The sequence below is a fragment of the Nesoenas mayeri genome (assembly GCF_963082525.1).
Source record: "Nesoenas mayeri genome assembly, chromosome: 1".
Taxonomy (NCBI): domain Eukaryota; kingdom Metazoa; phylum Chordata; class Aves; order Columbiformes; family Columbidae; genus Nesoenas; species Nesoenas mayeri.
This window is the reverse complement of record NC_137541.1, coordinates 15,024,427-15,035,482: the sequence shown is the minus strand read 5'-3', so window position 1 is coordinate 15,035,482 and position 11,056 is coordinate 15,024,427. Positions and strand designations below refer to the sequence as shown.

At 39.7% G+C, this 11,056-nt stretch overlaps 1 protein-coding gene across 4 annotated transcripts in view; it reads left to right on the top strand.

Annotated features, from left to right (window-relative positions):
- Positions 1-3,449: 3,449 nt before the first annotated feature.
- The window catches only part of SRPK2 (SRSF protein kinase 2), a gene marked incomplete at its 5' end in the record, with an annotated part of 91,902 nt that continues 84,295 nt past the window's right edge, over positions 3,450-11,056 (top strand). For 2 of the 4 annotated variants that reach the window (XM_080356024.1, XM_080356023.1), the window contains one exon: positions 3,480-3,517. In XM_080356024.1, coding sequence (XP_080212150.1) covers positions 3,480-3,517 — 38 coding nt within the window. Of the gene's footprint in view, positions 3,518-11,056 lie in introns of all 4 variants that reach the window. The other 2 variants (XM_080356025.1, XM_080356026.1) reach the window with 2 other exon arrangements.

Sequence of the window (11,056 nt, the reverse complement as noted above, 5' to 3'; positions counted from 1 at the left end):
TCAGTTGGCAGCTGGTCACGAGTGGTGTTCCCCAGGGCTCAGTATTGGGGCCAGTTTTGTTTAATCTCTTTATCAAAGATCTGGATAAGGGGATTGAGTGCACCCCTAGTAAGTTTGCAGATGTCAACAAGTTGGGTGGAAGTGTTGATCTGCTGGAGGGTAGGAAGGTCATACAGAGGGATCTGGACTGGCTGGATCATTGGGCTGAGGCCAACTGTATGAGGTTCAACAAGGCCAAGTGCTGGGTCCTGCACTTGGGTCACAACAACCCCAGGCAGCGCTACAGGCTCGGGGAACAGTGGCTGGAAACTGCCTGGGGGAAAAGGACCTGGGGGTGTTGATTGACAGCAGCTGAACATGAGCCAGCAGTGTGCCCAGGTGGCCAAGAAGGCCAACAGCATCCTGGCTTGTATCAGGAATAGTGTGGCCAGCAGGAACAGAGAAGTGATTGTCCCCCTGGACTCAGCGTTGGCGAGGCCTCACCTGGAATCCTGGGGTCAGTTTTGGGTCCCTCATGACAAAAAAGACATTGAGGTGCTGGAGAGAGTTCAGAGAAGGGCAACAAAGCTGGGGAGGGGTCTGGAGCTCAAGTGTGATGAGGAGTGGCTGAGGGAACTCAGGTTGTTTGGCCCGGAGAAGGGAGACTTTACCAGTCTCTGCAGTTACCTGAAAGGAGGTTGTACTGAAATGGGTGTCAGTCTCTGTTTGCAGGTAACAAGTGATAGGACAAGAAGAAATGGCCTCAAGTTGCACTGGAGGAGGTTCAGAATGGATATTAGGAACACTTTCTTCACAGAAAGAGTTGTCAGACATTGGAACAGGCTGCCCAGGGAAGTGGTGGAGTCACCATCCTTGGAGGTGTTTAAAAGACACGTAGATGTGGTGCTTAGGGACATGGTTTGGAGGTGGGCTTGGCAGTGTCAGGTTAACGGTTGTACTTGATGATCTTAAAGGTCTTTTCCAACGTAAATGATTTTACAATTCTATAATTCTATATGAAATTAGAAAAAAAAAAAAAGTTGGATTTTGAGATTGAGGAATGTAGTCAGTGTCAAGGATCTGTGGTAGAGGACATGAACTTGGTTTGCACCTCCAAATTGTCAATTCTGTCTCTGTCCAAAAGTGAGGGTAAGCAACTGAGAGAGCTGCTTTCCAACATTCCTTCATACAGAAGGAAAAAAAAAAAAAAAAGAGTAGAGTACTAAAGGGGTAAGTTTTCTCCACAAAATTGTCCAAACCTCTAGTCTACTCCATTCCACAAAAATTTCTGTGGTGTAGCTTTTGTAGCTTTTAGCATTTAGTACTGACAACATAAATGTGTCATCAGAATGTGTAATGAAGCATCCTGTTCTTGTTGAACCATATTGGGTCAGAGGATGAAGAGACAATCCATAAGGAATTGTGGGTGAGCTGGTCCTTAAAAAAACCCCACATATATTTTCTTTTAACCTATATTATATGAAATAGTCTATATTCAGAGACCTCTCAAAGTGATTTTTTTTTTCTGAATGTTGTTAAAGGCCATCTCTTCAGATAAATATTTTTGCAGTGTTCTGAATACCTGATTAAGTGCTGCAGTAGAAGTTTTTGATCTTGCCATGCTACTGGTCTTTGATCTGTTTGATCTTTTGCACTGCCTTCAGACAGTTTAAATGTACATGTGTTGGAAAATACTGTGTTATGCAAACACTAATATTACAGGGTTAGCCTTCCTCCACTTGTTTAAAATAATCTTTTAAATCAGTAACAATGTATGCAGTGCATTGCATAATTTGTATGATCAACACCAATGTCAAATGTTGCACTGAAAATCTGTTATAAAATAACTGTGTGATCGTATAGTTGGAAATGAAGAGCTATTAAAACTGTTCATGGAGCCTTTATGCAGTGCAACATTGTTGTCAGAATTATTTTTTACTATAATATGACTGGACCTTTCAGTGATCAGGTGGATATTTGGTGTTTCAAGTTCTTAGCCACTGTGCAGTTCTAAGTCTTACTTAATAGCTATTTTTCGAAGCTGTAATAGCCATTTTCAAGACCTGGGATGGGCAATATTAAAAGAAGTTTTACATGGGCCTTGTAGTTGTGTGTTGGAGGCAGTTGTGGTCATATGAACATTTCAAAGACACCTCTTGAAAGCTCTGAGGAGCATGTACTTTGGATGCAAGAATGGATATTCTTCTTGTCGGCTTCTCTGGTCTGCATGTTTTGGGAAGAACAAGTCGCATACGCCTAACCAGGTGATGATCGCTGCTAACTTGTAGCCCTTCCACAGGAACGTGAGGGGTGTAAACCCATTCATGTATTAGGAACGATTTTATAACTTATGTGAAAAAAAAATCTGGTTTCTCCTCTTGTGTTTTTAGAAGTTTCTGAGGTTTTTATCTGGAATACATGTAAAAAAAAAAAAGAAAAAGAAGTCAGGTTGAAGCTCTTCTGTTGTGGAATGGTTAATCTCAAAGAGTTGAAGTTTATGTTGGTTGTAAACAAGTGGACATAGTCTTAATGTTGTGCACGGTTTAGTGGTATTTCCACAAGTGGCACTACGGTCTCCGGTGAGGATGTCACATTTGTGACATTATTCTTTGATTTTTTGGGGGTTCGAATGTCTTGATTTCAGAGCTTCTGGTGAATTAATTTTTTGGCAGTGTCTCTATTCTTCTTGGATGGGATCTTATGAGACGAGGGACGGGCGGCATCTGCCCTGGTCCGGGTGTCCATGCGGGGCTGTGCTGGGACCGCAGTGATGGGGAATCAGCCCGGGTTGGGCTGGTGGCTGCTTACACTTGGTCCTTATGAGTGCTAGACTGGTAATTAATATATATTTAAAAAAAATTAAATATTACTTTTCTAAGTATATTTGGAGGAGATTGGAGATAGGGCACTGAAAAATAAAATCCAGGTGTGTGTAGCGCTTCCCATGCCTGATTTCTAACCCATGTGTGAAAGTAGTGATTTAATACTTCATTCTTTGTGACAAGAATGATTCAAAGAGCCATATTTTTGAGGGCTTTTGATCTGAAGGTTTCCGAGGGTGCCCATTGCGGCTCAGACAACTAACCGTGAGAATAATCCGTTACATAAATCCTTTGTTTGGCGCTTTCCCCCCCGCTTAGAAACTCACCTCCGCGCACCCGCGGGCAGCGCTGGCGCTGGGACTCGCCCGGTAACCGCGTCGGCTCCGGCTGGGGAGAGGCGCCCCCCCCCCACCGCCCGCGGAATGGTTCCGCCCGCCGCCGTGCCCGGTCATGTGCGCGGGCCGGCCCGGCCCCGCCGCCTCCCGCCTCGTCCCCTCAGAGCGCGGCTGGGCCGGCCCTCGCACCCGCACCCAGGCTGCTGCGGCCTCCTCCCGAACAAAAGGGCTGAGGGAAACCAAATCCTCCGCTTAATAAGACTTTGGAGAGCGAGGGCCGGGCGGTCTCGGTTGTGAATATTCTCTGATTTTTCCAGAAATCAAGCAGAAGATTGAGCTGCTGATGTCAGTTAACTCTGAGAAGTCGTCCTCTTCAGAAAGGTACGGCTGCATCTCCCGCATGAACGCCAGCAGCGGCGCAGGGCTGCCTCATTTTCCGTGTCAAGTTTGCTGGTATCCTTCACCTATTGCATGCTGGTTATTGTACCGCATCCATTGGCTCTTTTCGGTTAAGCTTTGTGCGTTTTTGCAGAGATTTATTGATTTATTTTAATTTTTTTTTAATGGAAGCCTGCTGGGCTGCAGCATGCACATCACCCTAGAGCAGGCTGCTGGTTTGTGTGTGCTGATGTTGCCAACCCTGCTCCTTTTCACTGTCACGCCAACAGCATCTCGGAATTTTTGAAGAACTCGCGTTTTTTTGTTGTGTTGCAGGAAACCGTTCCGCGGTTGCAAAGGGTTCCTTTCAGTTTAGATGCATAGGAAATATAATAACTTGGTGAAGCGCTTCATGTCCTGTTATGTGGAAAGGGAGTGTCCTTTGCAAAGTAGCTCCTTTGCAAAATCCTCCGATTAGTCACATTCTGTAAGATAGATGTGATCCGTGTTCAAGTCTGTGCTAGGAAATGGAGCAGTCACTGCATGCAGTAATGGTTCATGCCTGCAGGTAAGGACGAAATGACTCAGAAGTGTTTTTAAAGCAATTATTTTATCTGTCAATCAGATTATCACAATTTCCAGTAGCTGTTTCGTTTTAAAGAAGTATTTCGAGGTACTAAATGCACTTTAAGTTTTCTGTGGTGAAATATCACCTTCTGGTGATTATTTTGATGATTTTAAATGGTCCAGCCCTGCACACTTCTGTTTTGCTTGCAAGTGGGTTTTGAGGGAGATTTTTATTTTAAAAATTCCCTAAATCCAGAGCAACATAATATCATGTTTTTGCTTCCAAATTATTTGCAGGAATCATTTTGTCTGCATGCAAACGACCATCTGAATGTTCTGTTTTGCCATTTTAATATTGGATGTTGGGAAAAAAAAATATAATTATTAATTTTAAGCACTAAAACTGTATGCTTAGTTTAAATTATTATCTAAAGTACATTTTATTGCATGGCTTAGCATAGAAAGACATGATAATGTACTGAAAGCTGTCTAAGGGAAACAGACTAAAAGGCATTTTTTCAGAATGAAGAAGTGCTTGTGTGGCATGCATGGTTTTAAAAACCGAAATGAACAGTTTATTTTGATTTATATGTGTAAGATGTAGAAGCAGAATGCATTGCCTTTCACCAGCTGTATAACAAAATATCAACAATGAGAGATACAGAAAATGGTGGGGGGGAATGGGTTGTTAAGTCACCTTTCCAAAATGGAGAAATATAAGAAGAGCTGTGAGATATATTTATTTATATATTCAAAATTAAGAATCATGAAAGAAAATGTTAATGTTTATTTCTTTATCTCTATCCTACCCTGATGCCTGAAATTTTTGAACACAATACTAATAAAATGGTGGTAATAACAGAGGGGATGATGTGGTGAAAATAGTAAAGGAAACAGGTGTTCACTTGGTTTTTTGGAGGGCTTTTGTTGGCATTGCTGTGGGGGAATTAATTATATAATATAGGTATTTATTTTATCTATTTTATGCAGTATGGTAAAGCTGATCAGTCTGGTTTTGAGCAAAACATGCTCATAGTTGAACTGATGGTAGTCCTTAGATGAATACATCCCTGTAAAGGATTATAACATGTAACTGGAAAAGCATCATTTGTCTGAGATACATTCAAATGCTTTTCATTAAAAAGTAACATTTCATAACAGCATGATGTGTTATCTTGCAATAAAGATTAAAATGTGAATGTTGTATATGCATATAGATTTCTTTTGAGGATTTAAATATATGGTACTGTTCACCTGGAGATTGATTTGACACATCAGCTGCACAATGTACGTGGCCAGTTATAAATGGAAACAACTTTATATATTATCTGAGATTTTGTTTTTTTAAATAACCACATTCTTTTTGTCTGTCTAAAAATAGACTGAATTTTTTTTGCAAGCTATTATGAAACAGTGCTGTCTATCCTATTAGATGCCAGTTCCTTTCAAGACCCTTCCAAAATTACTGTACAAGACGTTTTTAAGGAAAAAAAAATATAGTATTGAGTGTTTGAACTGCAAAACTGTCCTCAATCTGCTGCATAGCAAAACTGCAGTGTGTGTTCATACCATGCAGACATGAAAGTATGCATGTTTTTGACAAACACATAAAGGGAATAATCCACACTTGCATATTTTTTTATTATCTGTTTCTACCCTTGCTCCTAGTGGTTGGACTTTTGACAAGCTTGAGTGCTCCGGGTGGAAGTACTGGGTGGAAGATCTGAAAGTGTCCATGTCTTGTTCCTTGTTTTCCACGCTAGCAGAGGCTGCCAGACAGCACTTGCACAGCGGGAAGGGAGGGGAGAGGAGAGGAGAGGAGGTGCTCCCTGCATTTACAGAAACTAGTGAAACGGGAATAGAGGAGGAACAAGAGAGAAGCCCATCACTTGCCTCTTTCTTTGGTCGGTCTTTGTTTTTACAAGAGAGTTCAGTGTTTGTAGGTTTTCCTGCTCACTTGCCAAGTCCAACATGTTGTCCTATTCTAGTGGAAATAAAAAAAGAGAAGTGATCTGAAATATAATGGATGGTTTGGCTTTTATGGAAGCTCAACATTGTAGAAATCATACAGCATTCTCTTAGGATAGTTGGTTGTTATGTTTTTAAGAGGCTTTTAGGAGATGTTGGCAAGAAAGTGAGACATGAACCTTTTTGTTGAGGATCCTCTGAGATGGTAGAGACATTGCCACCTTGAAAAGTAGATCAGCACAAACCTGAAACATTTTTTGTGTAGTGAGATTCATCGTTCCTTTCTCCTCACCTGCCCCCTAGAAAGACTGTAACTGCAGATGGAGGGATAAGATAACAGTGTTTTGGTGTGTTACGGGATATTTAATTAAGCAGACCCAGACAGCATCTGTAAGTCCGAAATTCCTGAGTGGTGAGCGCTGCCTGTGCAGTGCAAGCGTTAGCAGCCTGTGACAAAGTCGTTCCCTGTTGATAAGGTAGCCCGGGTAACGACGATGCACGTGTGCACGTGGAGGTTACGGTGGATCAGGTAACTGACTGGAGCCTGTTACACTGAATTGATTTGTTTGGATGTCTGAGCTTTAGGTATACCGTGGAAACGTCTTCCTCCAACATGCTTATGATGTGACACACGCCTGGTTTCTTTATCTAATAAGCAGTAATTTAACTACCGTGTATCCCTGCGTTCTTTATGTTCCAGGGAAGGCTGCATGAGGTTACTTGTCCAAACCCTGCCATGTCATTAGAAAGCGCGAGTAGCAGCAGCCAGATGGAGGAGGATGATCTTTCAAGACCCCTAAGAAAGCAAAAATATTTTAATTTCTGTTGTATGAGTTACACGCTCTTCTCATATACAGTACAGTCAACCCTTTGAGCTGTACAGATTTTTTTTTTTTTTTTAATTAAAGTTTTTAAGGGCTTTGTGGTTCATTTGTTTTGAGAAAAGTTAGTTCTTCCTCCTGGATCACTTTTTACTTCTTAGACTGCAAACCTAATGTATACAGTATTTTTCTTTTCCGTACTTTAGGACAAAGAAATTGGTATTTTTTTTTAGCTTTGCTTTTGGGTTCTAAATTTATAATATGTCATCTTAGCAATGCAGTTTGACCACAGGATATTTACTGGTAAAGCTTACTAGCAAGGCTGAAAAGTCTGAAGTATCTGATGTGCTCTTTTCCTCTCTTTTTGTAACAGCTGCAAATGCACGTTTCTTTAAAATGAATTTCTGCTTCAGTGTTTTTTTCAAAAAAATAATAGCAGTCACTCATGAGCAGTCTTAAAGTAGATCAGTGATGTGTATATAATTCAATTTTCATGATTTTGAGGGCTTTTATAAATAGCAGTAAAGGGAAGATACTTTCAATAGACAGTAGGACAGCAAAGTTTGTGTTATTCAATGTGTAGAAGTATTTGGGGTGGGGTGGTGCGAGCAAGGTTTAAGGACAGTTGTTATTTTATTTTTTTTTAGCCTTGGGCTATGTATACCTCTCTTTCTTTGTAATTTATCTTTATAGAGCAAATTAATGTATTTTTCAATGCTTTTACATGGTTTCCTCATCAGGTCATTCCAAGAATGCAGTCAGGGTTAAAGGAGAAAGAAATCTAAAATAATGAGGAGGAAGAAAAAAGATGGAGACCGGGTACCCTCTGCTTCATTTTCTAAGAGATCTAATGTTAGTTGATACGAGGCATTGTGAAACAGGTTGTGATGCTGAAAGATTCCATCAGGTTTGAGAATGCAGGGGTTTTTTTCCTGGTGTTGTGTGTTTGTTGTGGGTTTTGTGTGTGTGCGCGCACATGTTTTTTTAATTTTAATTGTGGATGCTCTACTTCTCCCAAAACAGAAATGTCACTTGTAACGAATTACAGAAATGAAACACATGTTTAAAAGTAGACAAACCATCAGCTCACAACATTCAGTATGAGCTGATATTGCTGTGTGTAAGATAAATGTTTTGGAATAATTACTAGATAATAGGGCATTGTAAGATAACAATTCTATTGTTACTTATGTAACGAACATTGAAGCAAAAAATCATTACAAGAGTAATTTCATCATTTCCACTAACTTTTAAACGTATTTTAAAAATATCATCTTGATCTGTCTTCCCTCGTGTCGTTTTTATGGGTGGTGGTGTTTTCTTTTTTTTCTTCTTTTTAGTGTAAAATAAATCTTGCCTAACTTCCATTTCAGGACAGTTCACATTTATTTTTACTAGTCATACAACTTTAGGTTTTTGGTTTTGTTTAAAGTAATACATGTTAACAATGAACTGTGTATGATTTTTTCCTTTTTTTTATTTTTCCCAAATTTCAAGCTAATACTGCTATTTGTTGTATTTTATCTGGGAAATAGGGAGGAAATAATCCTGTCTTAAAGTGGGTCCTGAGATATTTTTCCGAAGAAAGACTTCATTCCACTACCAAACTCTGGTGACAATGTGCATATTTAGCTATCTTAGACTAAATACTTAATTCTAGATTACTAAAGTGGGAACAAAACAAATCCTATGTTTTGTGTATTTTTTGTATTGAAAGTTTCACAAGCTCATTGTTTTAGTGTGCAAAGCCTTTAAGTGAAGTGTGAAAGGGATGTGGAGACAAGGTATGCTGCAAGTTCCTGTTGTGCTTGTGTAGAAGGAAAGAAGGAAAAAATATGGAAATAGTGGATGCAGAAGCAGCCACTTGTGGAGCAGCTTTTTCACTCAAGGTGATGTTTTTAGGGGACACTTTCTTTTTTTTTAGAGCTGGTGGTGTCTGTATCAGTTTATCAGCAGGCTTTGAACAGATTAGAATTTGGAGTGTATTTTATTTTTTAGTGATAGATTTTGTCTGGTTTTGTGTCTGCCTGGAATTTCTGCTATGTGTAAAAAAATAAGGTACTTTGATATTTAATCACATAACTTGAAACTTTTTGCCTAATCGCCGTCTTAATCATTTCTTTGTTAAAATGCCCACTCCAGGCCCCTAGACGGATAGTGAGGGAACATTACCTGATAAATTGCATAAAACAGTATGAACCTATGTTGAGTGACTGCATTTCTTTTGCTGTGCTGTGTTACAGGATAATTTCCATTGTGGTTTTCTTCATCTTCGCATTCTATACTTACAGATGAGTAACAAAATATTTAGACGTTCATGTAAGTCAGCAAACTTACTGTGATGTGAAATGTGTATTTTAGTTGGTCCGCAATTGAGGTAGTTACCAAGAGATGCTAAGCAACAGGTTAAGAAAATGCATACCAATATAAGCATTCCATTTTGTTGCATATTTTCTGCATTATAAGCATATTAGCAGGAATTTGTAGCATCTCTTAGCTTGTGAGTTGCAGTGAATCCTGCCATACGGTTTGGAGGATATCTGTCAGTCTTTCTGTTTGATTAAAAAATACATTTTCTGTCCAAAGGGTGTTGTGACCAGAAGGTCTTTTACTCGTTCTGTTTGTAGGAATTTTACGCTGCTGAGCCAGGATCTGCCCCAGGTGCTTCTGTATTTTCTTCAAGACACTCACCCTTAGGCTTAGGTAAACTCTCTGACAAAATGCAGTCACTGTTACCTTAAAAACAACTATCCAAGTCATCTCATCTAGGATGCCTAACTCATGCTGCTGACTAGATGGGTAGTGAATAGCTGTTTTCTTTTGCTTTGCTTTTTTTCATTTCTTTTTATTCTTTAAAGCTCCAATTACAAACAAATGTGTGCAGCTGCAAGCTCTGCCGTTTATATATGCTACAAACAAAGAAGTGCCAGTTCTTTACCAAGTTTGTCTACACAGCTTTCCTCCTCTGATTATAACTTTAGGTCAGTTAGGCTGGTTGATTGCTTCTCTTACGTGACTGGAGAATGTTGGAGACTAGAACCACATCCCATGTAGATGTTACATTTGTATGAAATTTTGACTGTTGTTTTTAATAAGATGCTCAGAAGGCACTTGAAATAACCTCTCTGTACTGATAAATGTGTCCTAATTCTAACTTTATCTTGTCTTCTGGAACAACAAATTACTGTAAATTGGTGATAGCTCATTTACTAAAAGATCATATTTTCTTCTCTTGAAAGCTTGTGAAACATCTGTATTTTGATGTTGTGCTAGTTAATCTTGAAGACTTTTTTTCTAAAACTTGGAGCAGCATGATTCCATGGAAGAGAATTTCTTAAAGCTAATTCTTATTTGGCAAAATATCATTGGAGTAACATGAAACATTTTAAGAACTCAGTGCTTTGTTTTCATGAAACAACTTCCTGTGCCTCAAATCTACTGGGCTGTTCACAGCCTTACTGAGAAGGGAAGGACGTGTCCTCACTTCTGTTGCTTGGTATTACTGGGCATGAGGATAGAGTGTATCTTATTTATCTTTTTTAGGGGCAAAGAAGGCCCTATGAGTGCAGAAACTCTTCTTAAGCTACATGTTTGTTCTGTATTGTCAAAACTTAAATATTAGCAGTAGTTCTGGCAGAAACTGAGAGAACTGTTTTTGTCATTAACACTACTATCAAGAGACGGTATTATTTAATTTTGGTAACCTCTTTATCAGAATATCCAGCAGTGGGATTATTTTTGTGTGTGTGGAGGTGGAAAAGGGATCTGAAATTTCTACGTGTTTCAGAGGACAGCTGTTTTTTTATTCTGTATCCGGCATCAGGACCTGCATGTTCTTGTTGTCTGTCATCTTCAGCTGCTATGGCCAATGTCCACAGAAGCGTTCAGTTCCTGCTATGCCCACATACCTAACAGACTATCAACCTCTGTTTATTCCATGCCATAAACTAGAATGGAAGATGTTTGGAATTAGCTCTGTTCTTTATGAGTCCTTCTATAAAAGGATTACTTTACCCATAGGAGACCACGTGTAGTGGTTTCCTCAGAGTGGTGCTTTGTCATCCCCAGTATGACAGTGTAAAGCCTTTCTGACAGCTCCTGTTGCGTATGTGACAAGAATCAGGAATTTCCACTGCTGCCTGGTGTCTTAGCTGTGAGTGGTGTCTGCTTCTGAGAAGGCTGTAAT